The sequence below is a fragment of the Aulonocara sp. 'chitande type north' Nkhata Bay genome, linkage group LG14 (assembly GCF_057382095.1).
Source record: "Aulonocara sp. 'chitande type north' Nkhata Bay isolate Kocher_YH1m ecotype deep benthic linkage group LG14, A_spYH_male_GT1.1, whole genome shotgun sequence".
NCBI classification, from domain to species: Eukaryota; Metazoa; Chordata; class Actinopteri; order Cichliformes; family Cichlidae; genus Aulonocara; species Aulonocara sp. 'chitande type north' Nkhata Bay.
In genome coordinates, this window is record NC_141357.1 from 20,807,260 (window position 1) to 20,834,778 (window position 27,519).

General features: G+C 42.4%; 4 protein-coding genes and 1 long non-coding RNA gene across 16 annotated transcripts in view; 2 read left to right on the plus strand and 3 right to left on the minus strand.

The window, feature by feature from the left end:
* Positions 1-6,489, minus strand: part of rilp (Rab interacting lysosomal protein) — an 8,372-nt gene extending 1,883 nt beyond the window's left edge. Inside the window, exons 1-7 of the mRNA XM_086261465.1 lie at positions 5,898-6,489; positions 4,016-4,139; positions 2,636-2,757; positions 944-1,129; positions 519-688; positions 294-419; positions 99-182 (exon numbers count right to left, since the gene is read on the minus strand). Of these exons, the coding sequence (XP_086117591.1) occupies positions 99-182; positions 294-419; positions 519-688; positions 944-1,129; positions 2,636-2,757; positions 4,016-4,139; positions 5,898-6,227 (1,142 nt within the window). The 5' untranslated portion in view covers positions 6,228-6,489. The remainder of the gene's footprint in view (positions 1-98; positions 183-293; positions 420-518; positions 689-943; positions 1,130-2,635; positions 2,758-4,015; positions 4,140-5,897) is intronic.
* Positions 5,569-17,436, plus strand: LOC147314501 (uncharacterized). The gene is made up of 4 exons (XR_015124671.1): positions 5,569-5,822; positions 7,963-8,044; positions 14,716-14,930; positions 15,278-17,436. It is a non-coding gene; the product is annotated as an uncharacterized LOC147314501 (long non-coding RNA).
* On the minus strand, positions 6,898-22,703 carry prpf8 (pre-mRNA processing factor 8). Its single transcript, XM_086261457.1, has 43 exons — positions 22,499-22,703; positions 21,655-21,808; positions 21,370-21,538; positions 21,096-21,260; positions 20,779-20,997; positions 20,471-20,683; positions 20,163-20,288; positions 19,906-20,011; positions 19,448-19,638; positions 19,168-19,287; positions 18,860-19,049; positions 18,616-18,735; positions 18,254-18,388; positions 18,015-18,144; positions 17,705-17,901; positions 17,239-17,445; positions 16,731-16,894; positions 16,477-16,603; positions 15,958-16,150; positions 15,629-15,816; positions 15,289-15,527; positions 15,051-15,197; positions 14,704-14,914; positions 14,462-14,578; positions 14,098-14,345; positions 13,818-13,997; positions 13,596-13,731; positions 13,133-13,302; positions 12,817-12,946; positions 12,471-12,617; positions 12,211-12,371; positions 11,894-12,085; positions 11,533-11,770; positions 11,270-11,398; positions 11,017-11,130; positions 10,729-10,902; positions 10,423-10,616; positions 10,048-10,287; positions 8,906-9,047; positions 8,671-8,811; positions 8,436-8,575; positions 7,949-8,151; positions 6,898-7,500 (listed from the first exon to the last, which is right to left on the minus strand). The coding sequence occupies exons 2-43, from the start codon at positions 21,797-21,799 to the stop codon at positions 7,346-7,348; spliced, it is 7,053 nt and encodes a 2,350-aa protein (XP_086117583.1). The 5' UTR covers positions 21,800-21,808; positions 22,499-22,703; the 3' UTR covers positions 6,898-7,345.
* A 612-nt stretch (positions 22,704-23,315) lies between these two features.
* Positions 23,316-27,519, plus strand: part of LOC147314503 (arsenite methyltransferase) — a 5,221-nt gene continuing 1,017 nt past the window's right edge. The window contains exons 1-10 of the mRNA XM_086261468.1: positions 23,316-23,463; positions 23,739-23,872; positions 24,233-24,383; positions 24,459-24,595; positions 24,693-24,762; positions 24,866-24,947; positions 25,042-25,173; positions 25,245-25,387; positions 25,549-25,671; positions 25,929-27,519. The exon at positions 25,929-27,519 is cut by the window's right edge and continues 1,017 nt beyond it. Coding sequence (XP_086117594.1) covers positions 23,428-23,463; positions 23,739-23,872; positions 24,233-24,383; positions 24,459-24,595; positions 24,693-24,762; positions 24,866-24,947; positions 25,042-25,173; positions 25,245-25,387; positions 25,549-25,671; positions 25,929-26,006 — 1,086 coding nt within the window. The 5' untranslated portion in view covers positions 23,316-23,427 and the 3' untranslated portion in view covers positions 26,007-27,519. The remainder of the gene's footprint in view (positions 23,464-23,738; positions 23,873-24,232; positions 24,384-24,458; positions 24,596-24,692; positions 24,763-24,865; positions 24,948-25,041; positions 25,174-25,244; positions 25,388-25,548; positions 25,672-25,928) is intronic.
* Positions 23,818-27,519, minus strand: part of aifm4 (apoptosis inducing factor mitochondria associated 4) — a 16,903-nt gene continuing 13,201 nt past the window's right edge. For 3 of the 12 annotated variants that reach the window (XR_015124678.1, XR_015124677.1, XR_015124676.1), the window contains exons 20-21: positions 24,853-27,519; positions 23,818-24,768 (exon numbers count right to left, since the gene is read on the minus strand). The exon at positions 24,853-27,519 is cut by the window's right edge. The gene's annotated coding sequence lies outside the window, so the exon portion shown is untranslated. The other 9 variants (XR_015124675.1, XR_015124672.1, XR_015124674.1 and 6 more) reach the window with 6 other exon arrangements.

The following is a 27,519-nucleotide window of genomic DNA, read 5'->3' on the forward strand; positions in this document are numbered from 1 at the left end:
TAAATATAAAACACCACCAGGTTCTGCTGCTTTTTACAAACCAGGACTCTGGCTTCCAGTCTGACCAGTGCGGAGTGATTGTCCAACATCGTACTCACAGGTTTCGAATACGTGACTCAGCCGGTTTCACTGTTCCATCCACTTCTGTTTGGCCAAACAGAGAACTCCTGTCTTCCTCATCACTGCAGAGGAAAAAACAGAGTCACTCAAACCCCTTTCGCTTTCTGAACATCTTTTTAAATCCGCGCATTGTTTCCTATTGTTGTTCTAGAAATCATGTCTGTAAGAAATACCTGCTGCTGCATTCGTTGTTAGGAATCCCAAGCATCTTGGCTTTAATGAGCTTTCTTTTTTTCTTGATGGCAGAGCGCACAGCTTCTAAGAGAAAACCTGGACACCTCTCCTCGTTCAGTATTTCCCTGCAGACACATACAGTCCTTTCAGCGTGTAGACAACTTCACTGGCACCATGACCATCAACTAAAACAAGAACACACGCACCCAAACAAGAAAACCCACCTCTGATAGTAGCTGAGCTCCTCCTGCACCAGGAAGAGGTTGGTTTTTAGCTCGTTCCTCTCGAAAAGGATGTCGCGCACCTCCTTCTTGGTGAAGCATGGCTGATCGGGATCCTTCTGATCGGATGTTGGCTTTTTCTTTGGCTCCTGTGCTGTTTGACTTGGTCGGGACTGACGGGACAACAAACAGTGATCAACAGATTAATTCAACCACAAAGCTGATTCAGCAAAGAGCAGCAGTTATTTGATCAACAGTGCAAGCTTAAACTCTCTAAACACTCTAGAGTGACGTTGGAGTCCAAAGTTCACAGATTTCTCTTTTAAGGCCTTAAGTAAATATTAAGGTATCTCTAAGAAGCATCTTATTTAATATGCGGGAAAGTAAAGAAACATATCTGTCGTATCCAGTGTGAAAGGTGTGCATACCGGCGTGTTGCTGTTGGTTCTGTCGAGCTGTGCTTGGAGGTTTTCTATTTCTTTGTTTTTCTCCTTCAGGTCGGCCTCCATGTCGGCCTTCCTCTCCACGGTGCTCTTCAGCTGGGCCTGCAAAACATTCTGCTTGTGTCGCAACTCTGCATTCATTTTCATAAAGCGCTCCAGCTGCTCCTGAAGCTACACACACACACACACATAAACATACACATATATATATGATTTACAAATTTGCATCATGAGCAGTACTGCAGACAGTTATAAACACAGCTTATGGCTAAATCAATGAACCAAGGCTGACCCACAAAAATGGAAATTGGAAATGTGGTATATAAGATTACTCTGCCTTAATATAAAGGATTAAAAAATAGGCATTATTTAAAATAAAATAAAAAATACTCCTTGGTTAACCAAATCAAAGCCAACTCTTTTACTTCCCCCAGTTGACCATGAAGTGAGTTTTTCTTTCTGTTTAAAAGTCAGCTGATTGGGTGCAAAACGCCAAGCATTAACAAACACACCCAGTTATGGCCGCTATTTAAATCATGTGGTATACATGCCCTGACACACATACAGCCACGTGCAAACACTCACACAATAGCACACACCCACACTGTGGCTGTACCAAGATGAAAACAGTGCCCTGACTTGTCTAAAGTGCAGCTTAAATCATCAAGCAGTAACTGTGCGGATAATCCCTGCCCTCTTTTCCTGACAGTTAGCACACTTTCTGCCTTCCAGTGGCTCCGTTAGAGCGGTTTACATGATGCAAGTTCTCTTGTGTTGCTGTGCGACACATGACTCCACGACTGTGTATGTGAGTATGTATGATATATATAGAAATAACACAATACATAAAACAGGGTTTGAGAATAATGAAAAAAATGCTACTGTTTCCATGAGAAAAGTCAGAAAGTCTGTAAGGAAACACAACTTGCAGCCATAAATCTGATTGAGTGTAACCTTGTGATCCACATGGACAAAGAACACTTTTTATTATTTAAGGGCTGCACTTCATACATGTTTTCATCTTAATTCTCAAGTGACCGAGCCAATATATTTTAATGTTTGTTTATTTATACTTCTACTATTTCCTTTCCCTTTAAAAGAAATGATAAAATGTTTTGATTAAATTAAAGATGTTTTCAGTCGTTATTCTTCAGTGAAGAGTTAACCCGACCCAGCTCCATCTTTAGATTAGTTTCCATTGTCACCATGGGAATCATCTGCCTCAAGGCCTCTGCAGCAGTCAAACTTGTTACTCTAGGTCACTAAAATATTTGTAAGTGGAACATCACAACAGAAATGTCAAAGCTTATAATGTTATCAAAAATAGATAGACACACTAGCCACTTTATAAGGTATACCTTTTAAGCACTGCTTGTTTAAACAAAGATCTAATCAGCTGATCACATGGCAAAAACTGAAGTTCAAACTGAGCGGCAGAATGTGAAAGAAAGGTTATTTAAGTGACTTTGAACGGGCATGGTTGTTGGTGCCAGATGGGCTGCACTGAGTTTCTCGGAAACTGCTGATCCGCTGGGATTTTCCCACACAACCATCTCTATAGAGTTTACACAGAGTGGTCCGAAAACGAGAAAATATCTAAGAAAGTTAATCTATCAGCCTCCTAAAAAGAAAGAATGAAAAAAGGTTAAGAGTGAATTATATCGTATGTCTCCTTACCGCCTCCACCTCTTTGGTGATGGTAGTTATCTCCTGGCTTTTGGCCCTCAGGTCATCTCTTTGTTTATCCACCACCTCCTTCAGCTTTAGCATCACCTCACGCTCCTGCCGCTGAACACGGTCTAACACACACACACACACACAAATTCACAAAGTGTATCAACTTTGTGTAGCTACTTTTTTAACTACTTTTGTCCCTCTTTGTCTTCATAATTTCATAGCTTACGCTCATTCAAATTGGATTTAACATTTAACCTGTGTTTTATTGTTGCTAATGCTCATAATAGCTTACTCGTGTCATCTAAAATGTAATAAACTCATGAGCCCAAACTCTTTCTAAGAAAATCTGCACTAAATAATATCGAAAGACAAAAGTCAGCATAAGTAATTACCACAAGACCTCAACATTACACGAGCTTAATACCTTGATCCCATTTGTGTCAATGTGCACGAGGACAGCACGCTGCACGTAATCTTGATTCATTCTACAGAGACTTGAGATTTCAGAGCACAGACAGTATCTCTTGCTTGCATCTACTGTTATCTTGCTTTGCAAATAGTTTTGCTTTCACATTAACAGATTCTGAGAAGTGCATCTCTCAAATGATGCCAACAATTCAGCAAATGAGTTTCATGTAGTTCACCCAGCAGTAAAAATGAGCAGATAATAATAACATTTCTTTTTAACCCTTACACTCTGTGACCTTTCATCAAAACTGAAATAACTGAAAGCATATTTGCGGTGAACCTCAGTGGCCAAACAGCCATTTCACTTTTACTACATGAAATGAATAGTCACGTTCACCTGCCTCAGGGCGTCCTGTCAAATAAATCACAAAGTTAAGACGGCATGAGTTTATCTGCCAGTACGCAAAAACTGGAGCCTTACTGTATATTATGTTTAAAAGACTATTGATCGTATCTCTCTGCTGTTTAATTTTTATAGTGTACAGAGTAATTGTTCAGGTTGTTGTCAGGGTTTAATTTTGATGTTTGCTTTTTCTGAACACTTTCACAACTATGAACTTCAGCCAGCAAAAATAACTGCACTATACACACAGCGATGGCCAGTTGGACTGGTTTCAGCCTCAGAGAGTATGATGGTTAACCCACTGCTTTAAATATTTACTGGAACTGGTTGATGTCACATTTACAGACTAGAATGAAGTAAAAAAACCAACATAACCACAAGACCTCGAGGTTGATTTACCTGTTTGAAGAGCACGCACTTACTGCACTTCTATAACATGTTGAATTTGTTTTGTTTTGTTTTTTTTTTGGGGGGGGGGGGGACTGATTTTCACATAGTTCCGATTTTAGAAGCCTATGATATACCTTACATTACAGTTCACTTCAACAAAAATAATTCCTCATACATACCTTCCTGTGCATGGCTGCCTCTCAGCCTGCTCTCCAGCACCTCCCTGTCTTCCTGGAGCTGCTGTATCTGGACCTGCAGCTCTTCGCACCTCGTCTTCCACTGCTGCTCCTTCTGCTGAAGTTCCTGGATGAGATGACAGGAGTCAGACTGTGAAACTAAAACCTCAAAAGCAGGTTGTATTGCATTTTTAGAAGGGGGAAAAAGATCTGATGTAAGCTGTAGAAAATCTCTAAAGCATTCAAAATCTGGATTCAAGTTAACCAGTTGCGTCCAAGCAGGTGTGTAGTGTTAAGTCATTGCAGATGTTTTTCTTTTCCAACTTTGTTTTATTGATTTCAACCATGACATACATGACATCATGACAACAGCAAAGTCGATCTTGATTTCAGAACAATTGTATGTCCATTACACCCTCCAACCCCCCATCCCGAATTCTCCCCCTTCAAGGTCCACACTAGACAAGACACCACAGAGATCCAGTCTCTGCACATAAAAAATATCTCAAGACCCATACACATAAGCATAAATTGCAGATGTTTCTCTAATGGCTATGAGACATCTAAACAGCAAAGTCTGACTTCCCACGACAGCAGAGCTTTTCCATATAATGGCAGCACAAACACTAAATAAAGAGAGAAATAGTCTGACAAAAGACATGACACAGGACCTGAGAGATGCATCTAAACCTTCGTTTGATCTACAATCTGCTGCTTCATCAGATATGCTCTCAGTGGAAGGGTGGCTGCCAAGAGGCCATTCTTAAAGAAGGAAAACAGGAGAAAAGACTGACAAAGAAGAACTGGGCTGAAAATCAGTGGCAACAGGCCCTATAGAGTGTTGAATCTGAATTTGATCCATCATGCAATACCAGCATAGCTTCACTCTTCAGCATGACAATGATCACAAACACAGGACCTCAACATCCATGAAGCAGTGTGAGATCCAAAGCAGAGCTTTGGGTGTTGGCTAAAGGTGGCCAATCCAAATACTGACTTTGGAGCTCCTTAGAATTTGACATGTTCTGTTTTTACCTTATAAACTGTATTCCCATGTATGTATGCACATAGTTTCAATAAATCGTTGCATTTTCCAAGCAAAATATAAATAAATGAGGTGGCACAAAACTTGTGTACAGTACTGCAGAAGCTCCTAAATGATGCTATGACCTCATGAACGTATTAACGTGGTTCTTCAACATTTATAACTCTATAGCTACAGTTATAATTAACGAAAAGTCCCTTTTAAATGTGGTACTTTACACCAAGTGATTACTGGTAAGATGCTACTTAAGTGGCTGACTGCTAATTAGCTAGCTTCTTTCTAGTGTGGGTGGTAACACTCCCAGTGCTAAAGCTAAAATCACTGCTGTGTCATCATGTGATTTATAAAATACATTTTACAATATATAACAGGGGACATAACAATTAAAGTTAAACTATGCCAATGTTAAATATTCTCACTGAAAACTGTTAAATTACAGAGTCAGAATAACTGTCGGTCTACGTGGTTGCCTTGACGACACGGGGCGGAACTTCAGGTATTTAAAGGTGGCGGTGGATTGATATCAAACAGGCAGTTATAAGGTTTATATCACGCGAGGTCATGCAAATATATATGCAAGAGTAATTTTAGTTTCACAGTGACATAGTATCACAGAAAAAAAGAGTTATGGAGCTACGTTTTCACTACAGTTGGGAGCAGTAGCATGTAGGTTACCCAAACGGCGCAAAATCACCTCGAAATACATCAGACTCGTTGTCAAACAGCTCCATTAACCTGCTGTTATAACACAGAGACGCACACTCGGTGAGTAACACGCACAGGCGCCGTTGTATTATTTACAAAATGGTGGTGTGACTGAAAATCCCCCACGTCTCTCACCCGTATCTCGTTTTTATCGTTGGCCTCGTCGTTTTCCTTCCCCCCGCGTTTCTTCTGCTGTTGCAGCTGTATGGTCTCGAAGGTCTTCAGAAGCTCCTCTTCCCTCAGTTTGTGAGCGTGGTTCCTCGACGCGAAGCTCTCCAGCAGCTCCAGCACTTTCACTATCTTCGGTACTAGACCCTCAGCGCTCTCTTTGCCGTAACCGTCGATGAGTTTCTCCACATCGGTGCCGATCACTTTGGCTATCTTGTACACATCATCGACGGTGAGAGCGGAAAACGTCCTGCCGAAGCAGTCCTCCAAGTTTTTGGTCTCCGAGAGCGTCTCCATGTCCGAGCAGCTCGCTTCACATGCTCTTCACAGACTATCGAAACCGACAGGAGACGTGACGGCAAACCGTCAACCAAATCAGCGTGCAAACTTTAAACCTCACCCTCTGCCGACACGTCTAAACTTGACCTGCTCCGCTCACGACGATGCCACTTCATTTATTTAATGTGTGGTCACATTACATCAGCCTACCCAAAAAAAAAAAAAATAGACACCGAGCACAACAGTGGACAGTAGGCTGCTGTGTACTCGCTGCTGGGTCCTCCTACTTTTCTGACCAATGTAGTGCGAGTACAGAGAAACATGCACAAGTATGCCTGCTAGGTCGAGCTTACTGATGCATGCAGCAAAGCGTAAACTTAATTTCCTCTGCAGATCTGCAGTCAGAAATGCTGGCCTAGAACTGTCTAGGGAAATAAAATAACGGCAGAACTGCACATAAACCTGGAAATATAGCTTCATTAACCAAGACTAAAACAGAAAGTAAAGTCCTGGCTTATTATGGGGATACCAATATGCTTAGGCAAGCGCAACCAATATGAGTGGTTCAAGAGAAAGCAATTTGACCTCTCAAAACAGGGGAAGTGAGCCAGAAAGTCCCTGTCCAGCCTTACTTCCCCTCTGGGGGCCAAAAAAAACCCCAAACCTGACATTAACACCACACTGTTCATAAAAATTGAGATCTTTATTTAAACTCAAGCTATGGTGTGACAGGATGTACAGTACACATACAACACAGTAATAATGGGGCGTTACTGGCATGAAAGAACAACTTTCAGTTTCAATTCTCAAAAGAGTGAACAGTAAGCATGTCATTTCCCCTTCCTAAACAGAGGTCTGATCAAATATTATACCAAATTACTGTGTACTGAAAACTACACAAATGCACATGTGAGATGCCACAAAGACTGAAGTAGCCTTACTGTAATAGAGGGGAGGGTAGAGTAATATCAAATATCAAAAAGGATCCTAAAGCCTTTACATTAAAAAACAAAACAAGAATTCCATCATCACAGTTACATCTTTTTCAATAGCAATATTACAGGTTCTGAAATCTGAGCGCCACATAATTCTGGCAGAGCTTTCAACGAAACAGGTCAAGTGCAGCGCGTCTGCCCTCAGGCGTACATGTCCTCGCGGTCGGCATTGTAGATCTCGCCCTCCTGCAGAGAGGCAAAGTTTAAGAAGTGCGAGGGCCGGTGGACTTCGTGGTAGAACTCCTTCGGGTTGGCCAGCTGGAGGTCGTACTTCATGTTTGGATCGTGGCGCACGCCTGTGGTAAAGGGAATTGACAGGTTTATTATTAGCATATATAAATAACTAGAGCAGGGGTGCCATAAGGCGAGCGACCAGAACTAATTTTGTCATTTTACACATTTATCATGTAGAAAAAGAAGGCATACTGTTGTATATCTTACATTAGAATATGTCAGGGATTAAACGTTTAGCTAAATGTCTTCACATTTTGCCTAAATGTCCAGCCAATTTAAGGTTAAAGTGCAAAATGAGTTTCACATCCCTGAATCTAAATAATTGTGAAGCAAATCTGCACACTAAAATCAATGAAACAGACACTGGGGCAGTGGAAACATCAATGTATCCTACTGATCATTCAAAAAAAAAAAACAAACAAGAAAACAAAACGTTGCACTCAGGGCAGATTTGGCAACAGATATATAGCAAGCAATACTAATATAAATACAAGAGCTTTGAATACTGACCCATGAAGTTGTAGTTCCAGGAGCACTGGCCAGGTACCATGAAGAAGCCCAGGAAACGATCAGACAGCAGCATCTGCACTCTTTCATAGTGAGACGGTAGGTAACCTTTGGGGTTGTTGCCCTTGTCCGTGTTCTGGCGACCCCATTCGTACCCGCTGGGTGTCAGCTTGTAGGCTGTGAGCGTGCATGAACCTGGGGTGAAGCTGAAAAGCACAGACAAGACACTCTTAAGTACAAGTCAACTATGTCTGAAAATACAGTTATAACTACAATTTCTTTTAAAGAGTCTGGTGCATTTTTAAAATTTATTTTAGTAATTAAAGAGTTTTTTAATAAAATTATAATATAAATAAATGGATTTCCAATAGAATCACTATACTGCGTATTGAACTTGCAATACTTTAAACTCCATTCAAGTTCGTTTCTTTTAAACTGCTACAGATTTTACCTTCCTACACTCTTTTCATAGCAAAGTAATAAAGCCTACCTGCAAGTAATGATGATGGTCTTTTCTCCATCCCATGAAGGGTTATCAGCCATGATCTTGGCGTGGGTAGTGACATCCTGTGGGGACAGCTGCGGCGATTCATTGGGCTGCGTGTGAATCCAGCCAAGGGGTTCCATTTCCTGTTTAGGGAAAATAAAAATAAAGCTTTAAAGCTGGAACAAAGCAGCCAGCAACGCTATCATGTATCAATTGCTAAGAATAAACCGGAACTTACTTTCAGGTATTCATGACCAGGCAGCTGGTTGGGCAGGTGGACAGTCTGGTGAGTCCCCCACTGGGGCACCATGACAATACAACGGATCTCCTTCACCTGGGGGTTGTCAGGTGGGCTGGTGCCATACAGGTAGCCTGCAATCTGGAACAAAATAATATGGTCAGCATATATACCTGAGCATGTTGTTACAATGGGCTCAGTTGATGAAGTGATGTGTAATATGATGAATACATACCTGTGCTCGCAGATCTGAGATGCAGATGAATTTCTTGAGGACATTTTTGGGCAGGATGTAGGTGTAACCCGTCTCCTTGATGTCATCAGATGAGACGTAGATGTGGTTGGTTCGGAGATGAAGGTTCGCAGCAGATATGGCCCTGACATGGGGGAAAAAAACAACAACAAACAAACATGATTTATAATAATAATGGATTGGATTTATACAGCGCTTTTCAAGGCACCCAAAGCGCTTTACAATACCACTATTCATTCACTCTCACATTCACACACTGGTCTTCCTATTAGGGCTGCACGATTTTGCATAAAATGAGAATCACGATTTTTTGGCTTAGAATTGAGATCACGATTCTCTCACGATTTTCTTTTCCAGTGTAATATTTATTGCACTTATTAACTGCACATCAACTTCGTAACAGTTGAGACTGAACATAAAAACAAATAAACATAAAAACAACAAATGTCTCACGTTTTGTTGTTGCCGCAAAATGTTGTACTGCTTGAAATTCCGTCTCCACCGTTGCTCGACGCTGCGTGTATAGAGCAGGTAGTGCAACAATAGAAAAATAGTTGCGGGACGGCACTGTGTAGCATTTGTCTAGGGTGTTGATCATTTTCCTAAATCCCTCGTTTTGCACAGTGTTGATGGGAGCCATATCTTTGGTCAGGTGATAAGTAATAGCCTCCGTAATTTCTTTGTGCCTGCGGGAGTTCGACGTGTATAGGGAAGCGCTGTATAAGGTTCCCGTTATTGATGTATGGGTGGTTGACCGGGACGGATTTTCTCCTGTCACTTTCTCGTCATCCCTGACGTGCTCTCCGTTGTTTTTTCCCTGCTAATTTTAGCATCACATGGCACAGCTTCTGTATCACGTGGTATAAGACTCCGCCCTTGTCATTTGTTGAGCAGGAAGAGTGAGCGCTTGTTTTCATGCAGAGTACGTCCCGGATCAAAATGCGGTACAGTTGTCGTCGTCTTTTTTTTTTTTTTTTAAATCGTTGTCATTTGGAAATGAGATCTCACATAAGTATGAATCGCGATTTTCTAGCGATTAATCGTGCAGCCCTACTTCATATTTTACTCAATCACGAGTGAGCTCTTAAAACAAAGTCTGAACCCCACAGAAGCTGCATTCATACCTGACTCTCCATTCAGTCTTGGATGAGAACGTCTGGGTCTCGTAGTTGGAGGTGGTGGAGGTGATGATCTCGTCTCCATGCTTGTTGACCGTGCGGGTCTGTGTGGCGGTAAGCTGCGACTGTTCTTTGGTCTGTTTCTCGATCTCAGCAATTTGCTGGCGCTGTTGAGACGGAGCTGAGATCTCCATTCCCAGGATGATGTCACGGATCTCAGACTGGGTCAGTGAAGCTACGTTCACACTGAAAGGAGACACAGGAAGTATTGACCACAAAACTGGTTATATTTAGCTCCAAGTTACAGAAAACAAGCAGCTATTTGAGGTACATACAGCAATTAGTTTGTGCAAAACCTGGGAACTCAAACTGAAGACTTACTTGTTCTTTTTGCCATAATCAGCCAAAATTAGATCTTTGAGTTGCACTTCCACCTTGATCCACTCCTCATCAGTGAGCGTGGGCCAAATGTGATGGGGCTCGGTGATAGTTGTTTTGTCAGGTTTAAGGATCACCTTGGCACGGTCATTGTTGACGTGGAGCGCTCTGAGGATCAGGATAAGTCGAGAGAAGGCCTACGGAGCAGACAACCAAACACAAACTACTTACACAGGGAAGAGAGCAAGGGGGCTTTAACAAAAAACCACCATCATTGTAAAACAATTACAACCCTGGTGTGAAACTCACTGTGTAGGACGAGATGGTCTTCAGCCAGTCATCATAAAGGTTGAACAGCACCATCTGTGGTTCTGTAGCCTTCAGGATCAGGTCTCCAAACTTCTCCACTTTCAGACAGGCCTGGAAGGGCAGCTGCAACTCCGAGCCTTTGATCACAATGTTGGGGAAGTCGAGCAAGTGGACCTGCACAGGGAGAACAATGCATCACAAACTGGAAAAGTGCTGCAGTCTGGTTTCACCTTTGAAATATTACACTGAGCTAATCTTCTAAAGTTTTATTAGCATAAAGAGTCTCACCTCCAGAGGGTCGAGCATGCCCTTCCTGGTCACAATGATCTGTTTTGGCTGCTCCTCCACTGGGAGGGAACGAATCAGAGCAGCCACTTCCTCAGCTGTTTTCCACTTGGCCAGCTACAGAGATAAAAAAAAAAATCAAGTTAAACACCTTTGATAAAAAAAAATAAAAAAAATAATTAACTTACTAACTAAAGCCTTATATTTCATATCTCTGCCACAAGCTATGCTGTATTTCTGAGTGTAAGGGATGTACCTGTCCCAGACGTTTCTGCCCAGCCCACACAGAGGTGTGAATGATTTTGAGGAAGAGCTGACCGGTCCTCGGGTTGAAGATGAAAATGGCTCCATTGATGGGCTTCGTGGTCAAGTTACCCTCAAAGGTCTGTTGAAATAGGTGGAGAATACATGCGACTACATTTTTTGCATTTTTTTTATATTATTATTATTATTATTATTATTATTATTCAAAAGCAAAATACACTTTACTTTCCTAGAATTACAAAAACACCCTTTTACCTTGTGGATAGTGACTCTGTAGACATTCGTGTCATCCACAAACCAGATGATCTGGTTGGAGAACAGTTCACCGTAGTTCTGTGAGGACAGGTACGGCTCAGTGGGCTCAGAGGAGTACAGCTGCAGACCTTTGCGGATGCGTTCCCTGAGCACATACAGGGCAGGGTTGGCCTTCATGATCTTAGCCATGGCCTGCTGGATCAAAGGCTTGCCTCCAGGGAACCAGTTACCATACGCACTACAAAACAAGAACACATAAAATGCTGGGTTTAAGTAGATGCTTAAAGATTGAAGATAAGAATCTTGTTTCCTATCTTCAAACAAGACAGTGCTCAAAACCTGGCCCTTAGACAATACTAACCTGTGGAGGTTGTAGGCCAGATCAATAGCAATGAGCACCCCAGTGGGAGAGGGGTAGATGCTCATGTTGTCTGTGGTGTAGTCGAGGAACTTGGCCCTGGCGTAGCGCTCGATGTCATGGGAGTCATAGTCACCCCATCGGAGCTGAATGTCAATCCAGTACTTCTGTGTGGTGGTGCTGTCCATCACGTCCCTGCAGGAGGAAGTGAACATTTCAATTTAAACAAGATTTTCACTTTTCTGTTTTGGACCTCATTATTCTATTATAAACTAATGTTTCATCCCCTAAAAAACTTAAAATCATGCTAAAAGTCATACTTTGAGTCAGCAAGCAGAGAAGGCCGGGAGACGTTCCACTTGTATGATGCAAAGAGAAGTATGTCAGCACAAGATGAGTTCATCTTGTAGGACTTCCTGGGGTGGATGGTCTCCTTCTGCACAGTCTCAATTTCCAGAGCATCCAACTCCTGGTCAAACACCTGAAAACCAGAATCAGAAAAAAACATACAAATTTACGTTCTGACTTGCACAATAATTCCTGTGCTGAGGAAAAAGTTTGGTAAATGAACAGAACCTACCTGACAGAGATCCATGACAATGCTCTCATGGATCTTCTGCCACAAGTGAGCCCTGAAGATCTGAATGAGGGAGATCTTCAGCGTTGGGATCTTGCCGTGCATGAAGATTCCTGTCAGGTCAAGCTGCACTTGGAAACCCACATACACCTAGAAATAAAAACATACAAACTAAGCCACTACAGACAATCTTTAGTTTTCCTACACAACAAAGACTCATATCGTTAGCTTCATAGCATAAGTGCCTAAGTCATTGACTTAGTCAAATGACTTAGGCAATTATGCTATGAAGCTAACGATATGTTCTGTAAGATGTTTCTTTTCCTCTCTGGTTCCTGGTTGTACTTACATTGGCTCTGTTGATGGTGGGTGACCACCAAAGAGTGAAACGACGGTTGGGGATTTGGTTGAGACCAGATCTCTGGGCATTAGTCAGCTTCTTCCATTTCATGGACTCCTCAAAGCCACTGGCCTTTTCCCTAAAACGCACAGAGAGAGAATCTGTTTTTAAAGGCAATTAATTAAATTTATGACAAATTAGTTTCCTGGCAGTTATACACTCGCCAAGTGTATCGAGAAAAGCACACAAAGTGATCCAAGTGTAAAGTCTATTGTGTGATGCTTGCAATATAATTAATTCCTGTAAACATTTAAAGTGCTCTCACCAGAAGAGACCCTCCCAGGTGGGGAAATAAGTGCCTTTGAAGAGTGTGTGCTCCAGAATGCCCTCCACGCCACCGAGCGCCTGGATCATGTCTGTGCGGTAGTTGTTCAGGTTCCACAGTTTGCCATCGTGTCTCTGGTGTGTCCACCAGAACGGATTCTGCTTCAGCACCTGCAACCAACCAAGGAAGAAAATACAATTAATAGCTGGAAATAGCTAAATGATAAACATCATGTAATAGCATACAGACACGTGCATTACAAATAAAACTGTAAACAGTCTTGTTGATCGGTAAACCATTAAAGTCAACACAACTGCTGCAGAGTGCAACTGAGACCAAGAGTCCCAACTATTTTTAATCTGCTTGAGTTTACTTAGAATGCCTGAATTATTAAAAGGCACTTCATGTTTTTATGTAGAATCTTAACACTTCTGCTCTTTGCACATCGCTGTCTCCATCATACCTGGTACTGTTTAAAGTCAGTTCTGACTCTCCAGCCTTTGTCATAGGCCAGTGTGTGTCTGTCCTTCTGGAAAAGAGTGTTGATCCTGGGGATTCCTCTGTCCCAGGAGTCCTCCAAATCCTCCAGAGTTAGACGCCTGGAATAAAGATGAAACACCGGTTATTATGGTGTCTAAACTAGCTGCAGTGAGTCCAAATCAGATAAGAGAGTAATCTGCTCTACCTGTTCTGGGCAATGGCCTCCTGTCTCTTGAGCGCATACTCAGCCCAGACCCTCTGAGAGTCGATAAACTCGCTCTCCCACGGCTGAATGTAACGATACAAGTTAGGGATCAGCTGGTCTTCTTCGTGGCTCATTCCAGACCTGAAGTGGGTGATGCCCACATCTGTCTGCTTGGACCACCTGTTAAAGAGTGAGACAAATGAGTGTGTGATTGGTCAAGACACCACAGCTGAATGAATTTACAGACTAGAAGTTCACACAGATCTGCAAGGAGACCTACCTCAGGTCTGACTGCGGGATAAGCACGTGGCCCATGGACAACATGCCGAGACCACCCAACTCTTTGGGAGTGTAGAAGACCACGGGAGGGAAGCGGCTAGGCATTTTGGAGTTGAGACCAATCTTAATACGTGTCTGAATCTTGTTCTCACACTTCACCAGCAGGTCCAGTAGCTCCTGTGTATTTACCACAGCCTCACGGAAGTAGGTCATCAGACCAATCAGAGCTGTGTTCCACTTATTCACAATCTGAAGATTAAAAATAGAGAAAGTAGTAAGTTTTCCTTGATCTAAATGCAGCTATAAAAGGATCAATGAATGTAACAATAATACTCTAGTTTATAAAAAGCAAGATCTCTGTTAACCTTGGTGAATGTGGTGGATCCAGAGGCCATCAGGATCTGACGCACTCTGTTGTGAAAACGCTGCATTGACTCATCATCCACCCGCAGGAAACACTGTGCTGTCCTCTCTTTGGTCACCTGAACAAATAAATACAAATGTGAACTTCAAGCCCATTTAATCAAAAAAGGGAAAGTCTCTTTAGTCTCTTTAATTTGTTTTCCAGACACTATAGCAGCAGGTTTGTTAGCATTATAAATTTCACCTCATTCTGCAGGTTCCAGACACCATCCTTGTGAGTGAACTCCTCATAGCTGGTGCGACACTTGGGAAGGATGCGGCACTCAAACCCACACATGTTGAAGAGCAGGTTGGGGTTGTCTTTGCTGTACACGGACACAAAGCTGTTCTCCCACTGGACTGTGGTCACAGACCTGGGCAGGCGATTCTTGATGTCCCAGAACACTGCGCGTCCACTGGGAAGATTATTTGGCAAGTTCAAGCCATTTTTCATAAAGTCTAATTTTCGTTATGTGCAATATTCAACAAAGATTAGATCTACATAACAATAATCTACAAGCTTAAGAGTGAAAGGTTGAAAGAAAAACTCACAGATTCACATCATGCTTCATCAGCCTCATCCGGGCATCACGAGGCCAGCACTTCTTATTGTTGTAACCCACAATGTTCTCGTTGTTGGGGTCCGGGTGCTCTGTCAGATACCTCTGAATCAGGTCCCTGGCCTCATCAGCAGAGAATCTAGAGCCACAAAAACAGTGACATCACTTAAATGTGTAAAAACAAACAAACAAGTGAGAAAATGTCATCTTATCACTTAGTGCAATCCTACCTGAAGAAGATGTGGATGCGGTCGATGTAGCGGCAGTACAGTCGGATTGGGTGAGCGCTCTCCGTGGCAGTGTCTTGAAAACTGAGGAAGTCGTTGGGCATCTGAGGGGGACCAGCCATCTCACTGGCACGGTGCAGGCCGAGAACCAGAAGGTCCATCACCAGACCGTAGTACTGCACGATGAACGAGGCAAACTGGAGACCCCTGATGATGCCGTAAGAGTTGGTGTGGTTCATGTCCTATGTGAGAGGAATAAAGATGTAGAGAAACACTCAAAAAATAAATAAATCTAATCAGTTATCTTTAAAACTCCTATATGAAAAGAAATAAGCACCCTTACCTTGTAGTTGATGACCACGTTGTTCTTGGCTGTCATGTAATCAGCAATGTTGTGGTCAACGATAAGACGCAGCAGCCTGTTGAGCAATGTCAGATCAATCTTCTCGTACATCTTCTCATAGCGGGACTCGAGCATCACGTTGCACTCTCCTTCTCCAGTCTCCCACACGTCCTGCAAGTTGTTGATGCCTGAATAGAATAAAGGAGTATTTAAATAAAGCTGAAAATGTCATCACATTTGCCCACAATGTTATTCAAACTGAGATTATATTGTATTCTGGATCCTTTCTGAGATACTACACAACACAATCAGCTATATTCGAGTCTTACCTTGGCACCACTTGTAGACCAGCAGCGGTGGTGGTTCTGTATCAGCAGGTTTGATCCAGGGTGGGAACAGGCGTCTCTTGTCTGCTTCATACCACAGGTACTGGTCCAGGTAGGCATCAGTTATCTTCTCCAGGGGCTCCACATCATACACTGGCACCAGGTGGCTGTACAAGTCCATGAACTCGATACCCACCTGCAAAAGAAGTAGTCACTTAGAAACTAACAAACGGATGTGATGAGAAGAAAGACTTTTACAACAGAGAAACTCAAGGCTGTAACAGAAATCAATTCTTCTGGTGGTTTCCCAAAACGACATCCCAGTAACTATGTATCTACACAGAAGCTAGGAAATACTGCCTCACATTTATGTTACTTATGTTTGTAAACTGACCAGTGAAACAAAAAATAAATTAGAGCAATACATTTTCTTCTAGTGTTCTTGTCTACTGTATAAAGCCAGAAACATCCCTGTTAACTAAATGAAACTCTTAGAAAGTATCCACACATCTTCTCCCTGACCTCTTTGAAGGCTCTCTGTGTTAGCAGGTGACGCTTGATCCTGGAAAGAGCCTCGTGAGGGTTGTCGTAGGCCTGCTCTATGAGCCCGAGCTCCTCCCTCTGACTCTGGTTCAGACGAGACTTCACGCTGGAAGGATTTAGAGTGGACATGGAAACAAATTAATAATAAGCAAAACATACTCTGGCAATTCTGCTGCCTGATGTGAGAAAATATGCATCGCTAAAGTTAAAGGCAATGTTCTCAGCTTGCTTACCTGTATGCTTCCTTGAGCCTCTCCAGCGCCAGGATGAGCAGCTTGGTGTCATGTTTGTAAGACAGTGGGGGGAACGGGATTGGTGAGAAGCGCCGACTCTCCAGCCAGTGCACGGTGGTGGTGTAAATGGCCACGGCCTCTTCTGCAGTGATGTAGGGACCATCCTGTAAACAGAATACACACACTTTCAATTATATGGCAGAAAACTAAAGGATGCAGCCATTTTTACCTTTGATACAGAGATACAATGAGACCTGTTTTCGTATATTATAACATCATGTAATAATCAGAAAAGTGTCTGAATAGTAAAGGGCCAGTGGCAAACGCAACCAGCAATCAAAGAACCACTATTCACTTTAATATTCCTCCAGTTCTTACGCACAGGCAGGCAGTCCAATGCAAGTGCGCCTTTGTAGGAGGACAACAATCATCATTTCACCTTAAATGCGTTGACAATGCAGGGACTTTACTAGAGTTCTTTTTTTAAGATTTCTTCTTAGAGTATTACCTTCAGGTAGTTGTGCTGTCTCTCCTGTTCAGCTTTCAGGTACAGACGGGTCAGTCTGCCCAGGTTTTTCTTGCACACCGTCTTATCCACAGTGGCTCCGCGACGGATTCGCTCACGGTTGTAGTGGGCTGTGTTGGTCCACCAGTCAGCTTTGGCCTTCACGTATCGCAGAATCATGTTCTCAATAGGAGTAGGCAATCCAGGTACCTAAAGTGAAAGAAAAAGATAACATTAGATATTTTCTTCTCACTTAAATTCTAATTTTTAACAATGTTTGTAGTATCTTTGTGAAGTTGTTCCAATATCTAATCAGTGCTTTCAATACTGTTCCCTTTATTATCCAATTACCTGATATTTTATTCATGTTATCAAGAATTTCACAAATCCTTATTTTTCAAACCACAGGCCATCCATTCAAACGTAACAAGACACTCAAATGTCAAAAAGATTCCTGAGGAGACCTGACCTTCCATGGGATGTTTGCTTTCCAGCACCTCCAGGACTCGCTGAGGTGCTGCAGGATGGTTCTGGCCTTGTTCTGTTTGATCCCCTCAGGCATCATGTCCAAGATGTCATGCATCACAGCCGCACGCAACTCCAGGTCAAAGTGAGACTCCACACGCTGTTTGGTCACAGTCTTTGCAACACCCTTCGAGTGACGTCCTGCAGAGGAAATCAAAGCAAAACCGCCGCTGCTGCTGAAACTGCTACGGTTTCCCTCAGAGAATAACTGACTGTGTCAGAGAATCACACAAGTAAAATATGTATGTTCAGACCTTCAAACTGTCTGGCCAGCAGATTTCCGAGCCACCGCTCCAACAGGGGGGTGATGCCCCTCATGAAGAACAGCCACACCCTCCAACCAGGGGCCCAGAAGCCACAACCTGGACCCTTGCCCACAGGACCCTGAAAACACAGACAAGATTAAAACTTAAATGTGATTGTGGAAAAATATTTATACAGAAAACAGCTTCACCTTAAGTGTGCAAATTGTTAACATGGGGCAATTACTCACGGTATTGAAACGGTAGTAGATGAGATGCTTCAGGTCTTTGCACATCCGGATTTGTCTCATCAGCTTGTACTTGTACCGGTACATGCCTGTGAGCTGACCCACATGAGCGAAGATGTACTGCAGTCCGTCAGCCAACTGCAACACAGAAACACACCTTTGGTCACATGTGCAAATCAATACATAAAAATAACTACTGAAAAAAAAAATTCAAATAAAATCTTATGAACATGAAAAAGATTTCCCAAAATCCTTTATCAATACAAAAGATACATCCTTGCATTTTATACTGCTTTTCATTAAAGAGCGCTTTTACCGCTACCCTATGAAAGCAAAGCTTGGCCAATTTCCACTTCACAACTAACCTGGAAGGCATCAACATTTCCCAGTCTGTACTGCACGTGGCTGTCAACCACCAGCTTGCTTAGACGGAGAACCTCTCTGCACAGATGAAAGGCATTGCCGAATCGCGACTTCTTTCTCTCCTGAAGGAGGCAAAAAACAGTCATAGGTCAGCAATGGTCAAACGAAGTGCACTTCATACTAGAATACAGTCAGAGACGTAACAAAAACAAAATGTGAAGTTAGATCCTGCTCTGCAGATTGTACCTTTGTGGTCAGTGTCTTGACAGGCTTCAGGTTGAAGTTGTAGTCCAGATGCAGGTAGTTGAGGTTCTTACGATGGATCAGCAGATTGAGCATGTTGTAGCCCTGTCTGCAAACCTGCAGGCCAACCTCCACCCAATCCAGCTTTGTGGACTGGAAGAACTTTGTGGCCTTAAAGGAGCGGAATAGGTATCTACAAGACAACAGAGGGATAACTTTTACAGATGAACTTGGATAATGAGCAAAATAAATAAAGGTTTAATTAAAAATGCGTGAAAGCAGGATATCAAAATAAATCCAAGGATGCACACCTCTTCTTCTGGGCCTTGGGTGGTCTGTGTTTGAGAGCATTGAGCACGTAGTACTTCAGCAGTTTCTGGTATGACACACGTACTTTCACTGGCTGTCCAGCAGGGCAATGCTCGCGGTACCTATAAAATATTTTAGCAACATATGTTTAATACTTATCAGACTTTTTTTATTTTATTTTAACCCTAATGCAAAACAAAATCTTCCACACAGCCAACATCTCTTCAAACAGTAAAGTACTTCAGATTTACTCCTGTCCTAACAGCTTCACAGTTTGCTCACCAGTTCTTGATCAGGGGGATATCGATGGCACGTCTTGTTCGGCCAGATCTGAGGTTGAAGGGTCTCGGCGCCCACAGGAGAGCAATGCCATTGGCTGTGTTGTCTGTGTAGAGTGGGGTTTCTTTGAGGAAGGGTTCCACAAACTCAGCAAGCTCAAACTCCTCATCATCATCTGGCAGAGGCTCCTGACTCTGAGAGGTCACAGGAAAAACAATGAATCACTTTTAAGGGCAGAAGGGCTGGAATTCAACAGACTATAAAATAACTAGAAGAGTTATCTGAATGGTGAAAGGTGATCTGCAGCTGCAGCCAATAATAACAAGTCACCATTCATTTTACTATTCCTCCAGTTCTTACGCACAGGCAAGCAGTCCAATGCAAGTGCGCCTTTGTAAGAGGACTTTGATGCGGGGTGTTATTCACCAAAGGGAGACAAGTAGATAATGTGCAACACTTACCTTAACAGAATGTCTGTGTGAAATGGGGTTGATCAGTGGGTCAAAGTAAAATGCAGGAAGATCGGGGTCTTCTGTTTTGATAAAAACCACATTTGGTGTGTGGTACCTAGGAAAAAAAAACAAAAACGTCACAAATGTTGCTTTTATATAGCCATTATGAAAAATAAAACAAATCTATGACGTTTATAAGCGATGAATGTCTCTCCTGTCTTGAATGAAAAAGGATTTTTCAGTCAGCCGGTATTTCAAGTTCTCACCAGGTGAGGTGGACGTGGTGGGGCAAATTGTTGTACAGGTAGGGGAAGCCGATTTTGTACTCTGTCCTGATGGGCTGTCGGATGATGATTTTGTTGATGTCGTTGAACTCGTTCCAGTCTTCATCCCTACAGAGGATACAGAGGAACCAGTTAGGACACAAAAACGCCAGCTTCTATTTTCACATTATGTTTGGAATCAAACAGCAATATCAAACAATTACAAGAAACATTTAAATTCTGCACTTTATTAACATTAATAACAATAAGTCTTTAGAATATTCATTTTATAAAAGGGCAAAAGAACATACTGGAGGTTGATGTCTCTGACCAACGGCTCAAACTTTGGTCCTCCAGGGATGGCCATGTTTAAAGCCTTGGACGTGAAGAAAGCCTTCAGGTCAAAGAGGTAAAAGTAGTTTCTATCAACCAGATCTGTCAGAAGCTGATTGGCCAGACGGTACAGTGTGGACATCATAGGCAGTGTGAACTGCCAACGACGATAGGTGGTCCCATTCACAAACCTGAGCAAGACAAAGATAAATCATCAATTAATGTTTTAAGCAACTTATCAGTTGAATATGTAAACCTGTCTGTGAAGAGAGCCATGGCTGCTTACTTGGCTGTGTCCTTGAGGGGCTGATGTTCATAGAACCAGTCCACAACTGAAGCATCTTCCTCTGGATCAAGCTCCATCTGAATGGCCTCCAAGGGTTCCACATCAAGAATATTGTCAGCGTAGTCCAGTGGCGGCTCCTCATCATCAAAGGGTGGAAAGCGCATTCTTTTGAAGTGCCGACGATCTCTTTTCTCACGACGCATCATGATCCACATGGTGCTGGGATTAAAATCGGGAAAGAGACAAATTTACATTTTATTGAATGGAAATGATCACAGTTGGCTTGAAAGTTTTCAGCAATAGAAACTCTCCCTTACCCCCACTGTGAAATGTAGACTGGCTCAATGACCCAAGGGATTTCATTGACAAATGAAATGGCTCCAGTGATGTGATAAAGCACGGGCACATCTCGAATCTGTTCCCAAGGCATCGGCATGTTTTCCAACAGCTTCAGCACTGCATGGGGCATGTACTTGAGGGCACTGTTCAACAAACAGACACAGAACAAGCATATGAAGATGTTATCAAGAAGTAAAAAAAACACCGACTTTTGTTAAGACTTTTAAAAAGGGATAAAGGAGTCATCTTTACCCAAGGTAGACCCTCTTGTCATGGCGAAACTTTCTATTGGTCATGTCTCCATGGTCCCTGATGATCTTGCGGACATGTTCAGGTGGCATATCTTCCTTCTGAGCATCCACAAAGCCAAACTTTCTCTTTTCTGAGTAGCGCTTTGCCTGTAACTGCTGCCATTTTCTTGCTGTAGAGTTGAAAGACATTTAATAATCGCAAAGTTAATCTTGTCCATTTGTGACAACATCTTTGCTAAAAGCTCAAAACATGGAAGTCCCGCTTTAGTGGATACAAACAACATACCCTTCTCTTGTAATTTCTCCTCAGACATGTAGTCTGGGACAGGTGCAGGAGGGGGCACACCAGGCGGTACAGCAGTTGGTACCCCTGGTGGCACACCGGGTGGCATCGCTGCAGGGACCCCTCTGTAAGGAAAGGCAGCTGCCATGGTGCCTCACTATCCAAAACAAAGACAAAAACCAAGGTATTAAAATAAGTGAGGTTTTTGATTATAACTGTATATAATCTAAACCCTGAGGAGAGAGGCGTTACATGTCAAAAAACCCAAATTACATTTAATTTAACTGAAACAAAAAACTGATCAGAAACATATTACACTGGCACATGAATTCCTTGTCTGGCTCCTGCAACCCACAGATTAAATAACAGAAGCCACAAAGTGAACGCGTGTGCTTAATGCCTTGCAAAGTCTAGAAAATAGAATGGCCTTTGACATAAACGCCTTTCAAAAATAAAAAACTAGCTTCTTAATTCGGTAGAAAATGCATTTATTTCACATTAACTCATCTGTGTAGCTTCAACATCTTCGTGCTCACAGTTGATGAGCTAGCTAGGTTAGCCTAACATGGCCTCCCGGATGGCACAAAACTGCAACAGCAAGGCGAACTTTGCCCGCGTTTAACTGTTGTTAGCTCGTCCAGAAACAGCGTAAACTCGGGATATCATTCATAAATGGCTACATTATGTTACATGTAACACATTGTACTTCACGCCGCAGCACCTGTTATTAATTAGGCCAAGCGTGGAGGAAGCGGCAACTTCGCCAACTGCTAAAGCTAGCACGGTGGCTAACGATTGGGTGAGAGGTAAAACTAAGCAATAACAGAATGCATTCAACAACACGTACCTCGCTTACTTCACTCCCAGTGTTTCTTATCGTTGGATAAAGCCTTAACCCGCACACAGTCAGCTAGCACAACATTTCTTTCTTATTCTCCGTGTTTTCCGCCTCAGTGTTGGGTTGATGTGCGCTAACACAAAACTGCATAGACGCACGACGGCGGACACACGATGAACGAGCTTCAGTAGTATTCACAGACGGCGGTTACGTCCGATATTTCTCAACCCCCGGTAAAGAATCTGCTTTACGTCAGTAAATATGCGTAGAAGTTAAACAAGCGCAATTTTTGCGAATACCCGTATGATCCCGTTTCCGGCGCACTACTGCCCCCTGCAGTGTTGGAGTGCGATCCTGTAAAGTTTGTTGCTTAAACAAAAGCATGATTTGCTGATTTGTTGTATTATTTAATCACATTCCAAATATTTCATTAGTTATTTGCTTCTTGTTTTATTTCTGACCTGAAGTCGTTTATTTCTTTCGTCATTTCTCTTTCGTCCTTTGTACTCCTCTCTAGGGACTACAAACACAAATGTAAATCTCCAAAAGTTGATTCTGTTCACCTGGACGTAGCGTTTTGTGGGAGAAACGTTTCCTCACTCATCCAAGTGACTTCTTCAGTCTCACCCGAGGACAGTCTGGAGACTGAAGAAGTCACTTGAATGAGTGACGAAACGTTTCTCCCACAAAACGCTACGTCCACGTGAACAGAATCAACTTTTGGAGATTTACTTTCCTGGATGATTGAGAATGCATCAAGACAAATGTAGATTGCTTTGCCGCCACCCCCCGCCAAAAAAAAGCCGGTCACGACAGACAAACAATGATGCCTTTATTGTGAAAAGACCACACCGGAAGAACGGCCAGACGTGACCCCACTGTCGTCTTTCACACCATTTGAATTTAGTTTTTGTAATTTTGACAGCTTCTCGGAAGAAATGGCGACCAGTGAGGACGTGCGGGAAAATGTGAAGGTACTCTAGTCCTGAGTGTCGCCCAGACACTGCTCAGCTTTCTGTTCATTCACAGTTTATGGACATTTTTTTTATTTTGTCCACAGTTATTCGAGCATTGCAGAATAGTTGCTCGGGCGCCATTAATTTATAACCAGTGGAATTTCTTTTGATTTTAATAAGTTTCTTTTCAGGTTATTTTATGTATTCTGCAAAAGAAAGGTTTGCGGTGTCAACTTTGCTGTACGTTGTCTTAATAAACGTGCATGAGGACAGCTGTTAATGTGGCTGTGCAGAAATACTACGGCAAGCGGCTGGAGTCCTCGGGTGATCTGCAGACAGGTGCCGCCTCCTGCGGATCGTCCTGCAGACCAGCGCCCAGAAGTGTTACCGAAGCTCTGAGTGAGGTTCACCCTGAGGTGACCAAAAGGTGAAATCTCGCTTTGGAATCATAAGCAATTAAAGGTGTTTTTATTCTTACCAGATATCAGCAGTGAAAAAAACACAAATATGAATTTTTCCAAACTTCATTTAAGAAAAGCAAGGCCAAACACCATCACAATCACAAACTTTAGACATCTTACTACCAGACACCACATCTTTCCATAGATTTTCTTCCACTTATCCTGATCTTTTCACTTTTGCTCAGGCTGGAAGCATTTGGTCAGCTGACATGGAATAGACCCAGACAATCAGATTTTTGAGATTCCCACTTATGGGATCATTCTGTACTGCCTGATTAGAGACAACAGGTTTTCCTGTAATGACTGGTGTTATTGGCTCTCTTCAGGTTCTTCGGCTGTGGTCTTCCATTTCCAGCAAAGCTCGAGGGCTGCAGAGTCCTGGATCTCGGCAGTGGCTCCGGCAGAGACTGCTATGCTTTTAGTAAACTGGTTGGGCCGAATGGACACGTGACTGGGATCGACATGACACAGGAGCTGGTAATTACAGGTTTCTGCACAGATGGCACTTTGATGTCTGCCCCTTCCTGATGTAGTTAATTCATGTTCTTTTAGATCACAGCAGCTCGTCAGTATGTTCAGTATCATCAAGATAAGTTTGGCTATAAGGAGCCCAACGTCACATTTGTCCAGGGCTACATGGAGAACCTCAACGAAGCTGGCATTCAGAGTGACTCCATGGATGTAGTGATGTAGGTTTAAATGATGTAGTTGTGTTGGGTGTCAGGTGAAAAAAAGGAGCTTTAATTTGGTTGTTAAAGTTTTTTCCCCTCTTTGTAATCTCTTCAGATCTAACTGTGTGATCTGTCTATGTGCTGATAAAAGAGCGGTGCTGCAGCAAGCCTACAACGTCTTGAAGGTTACCCTGACGAATCATCATTAACACAAATAAATGTTAACATGTTGTCACACACACACAAAGAAATATAGGAATACAAGGTGCACTCACTTATTTCATACAGGAGGGAGGTGAGCTTTACTTCAGTGATATGTTTGCCAGTAAGATCATCCCTGATCACATGAAGCAAGACGCAGTCCTGTGGGGTAAAACAAACACTACTTCTAAATCCAGTTAATTCAAAGCCAACCATCTCTGCCGTCACCGATAACTCTTCAGTCCCCGTCTCCTCTGACTTAGGTGAGGGGATGGGCGGCTCTCTGTTTTGGCCCGATCTAATCTCATTGGCCCGCAGCATGGGTTTCAGCTCTCCACACCTCATCTCAGCGAGCCACATTGTGGTCTACAACAGTGAGCTCAAAGCAAAAGCAGGTAACAAAGAGGCACATTTTCAGACAGCATTCACTCTGATTTCACAACTGAGCAAGCTCTTCATTTTGTAGGCGACATCAGTTATGCTTCAGGCACTTACAGGCTCTTTAAGCTGCCCAGAAGTCCAGCGATGTCAAACGCTACTGTGACCTATAAAGGGACGTTGGCAGAATTCCCAGATCAGCTGGACTTTGATTCCTCCCACTGCTTCAAGGTATAAAAGGCACCCTTTCTCTTATCAGCATGTACGCAGAGACATTTATTAACCTGCTTTTATTCTAAAAACACAGGTGATAATTAGTCTGGAAGTGTTATGGTTTTTAATTTCAGAAAAACGACATGTATATCCAATTAAACTCTTTTCCTCTTACACAGAAAGACGTAGCAGTGCAGGTAAACGGAGAGATGGCAGCAGTCCTCCAGAGTTCCCGTTTCTCCTCCGACTTTAAAATCCAGATGTTGGATAAACAGGAGTCCAAGTCGGAGACAACGCCAGAGGTATCCAACACCACAAGTTCACTGTGGCTAAAATGCTTTTAAATTTTAACTTTTTACCCCTTGAGAGCGAACTAAGAAAAACTCTTGAAGCTCTTTTCTGAGCTGAGCGGTCGTCAAATCACGTTTTTAGTGATATTGACTGAGATGTCAGAACTCATTATTAAAGGTACAGGTCGTTAATTGGTGTTTTGATATGGGAAAGAGTTAACGCTTCAGCGTGCTTAAGTTATGATATTAACATAGTTTTATCTTCTCAGTATTGCCACCTCAACCCATTTCTGCTGGCTGACAAACTGGGATCCTCCGTGAAGCAGTGCTCTAAAACAAGCAAATGAAGAGGCAAGTGACTGATCTGAAGGCTTAACAGAAATGTTATTTTTGAATTTCGGCTTTATAAAGACATAATTTTACTAACTAATGGGGAATCTTGTAGATAATCTCACAGATCGTGGCCAGTGACGTGTCTCCATATTTCATATTTAGACATAAAATGTATTTTTGTAGAAAACAAGTATGTTTCTCTGTAACACTATCAACTCAGAGTTTGAGCTTCTTTATGCTGATGTCATAATTACCATGTGAACAACAACATTTACAGAAGTGGAAATAGAAATACTTAATGACATAATAACCCGTGTTTAATATTTGACATGGAATTTTACAACAGCATAATAAAACGACTGCATTATAGGGGATTTAAACAGCAACATTCAGGTACTGAAGTGGATGCATGACGAGCAGCTGCCGACAGGCTGACAGTGTTAAATACGAAATGACGTAAACATTCAGGGGTGTTGAAACAGAAAAGTGTCGCACATGTTTAACATCTTTACCACCATAAAGGAGTTGTTTATTTTAAGGAACTAAAACATGTTTAAAGATGCCGCACACTTTCTCATATCATAAGGAATACATGAGCTACAACTCTGTTGTATAATGTATTAAGGCACTACAGTACACATAAAAAAAGAGGTCAAAAACAAACTTTTTATCTTATTTATCTTTCATGGGCAGTATTTTAAAGTGTTTTGTAAATGTTGTAAATGTAAATGTTGTATTCTCATGTGAAGTGTAGTGACGTGTGTGTTTAAGAAGTTTTGAGTGTATAGTATGAAATGAAAGACATTTAAGTAACTGAGAAAGTTGATAAAGTCTTAACATTTTCAGCTCATAAAAACATCCAAATGCACTCAGTGGCCACTTTGTTAGGTACACCTGCTCAACTGTACAAATATTGAATCATCCAATCACATCACAGCAGCTGGTTATCTCTTGATGTTCAAACTTAGTGTCTGAATGTGAAAGAAAGCTGCTTTAAGTGACTTTGAATGTGATGAGATTGTTGGTGCCAAGCTGCTGATCTGCTGGGATTTTCCCACATAGAAATCTCGAGGGTTTACAGAGAACGGTCTAAAAAAGAGAACATATCCAGTGAGTACTCAGCGTAAAAATGCCTCGTTCATGTTGGAAGAGAATGACCAGACAGCTTCAATCTGAAGCTGAAGGTAACAGTAACAAATAACCATTGGTTACAATCAAGATATCTAGAAAAGCATCTCTGGGAGCACAGTATCTCAAACCCTGATGCAGATGGGCTACAGCAGCAGAGGACCACCAGGGCTATGCGACCAAATTTTTCAGTGGTGCGACTAAAAAAAAATATTCGGTTGCACCTGTGCGACCAACTGTTCGGGTAGCAAAAAAAAATAAAAAAATCTGCAACCTTCCCTGTGGTCAACAACAGACACACATTATGCCCCTATCGTGGACTAAACCAATCAGAGATAGTCAGGGGCGGGACCTCTCTGATTGGCCGTGGTCCAGTTGAAAGTGCAGGTAGAAGTGGGA

Coding starts and splice junctions, on each gene's coding strand:
- prpf8 (XM_086261457.1), bottom strand. CDS start 21,799: ATGGCAGCTGCCTTTCCTTACAGAGGGGTCCCTGCAGCGATGCCACCC. Junction 16,604..16,730: donor AGGCTCAAGGAAGCATACAG/GTAAGCAAGCTG, acceptor AAATCCTTCCAG/CGTGAAGTCTCGTCTGAACC. Junction 12,618..12,816: donor CCACCATCAACAGAGCCAAT/GTAAGTACAACC, acceptor TTTTATTTCTAG/GTGTATGTGGGTTTCCAAGT.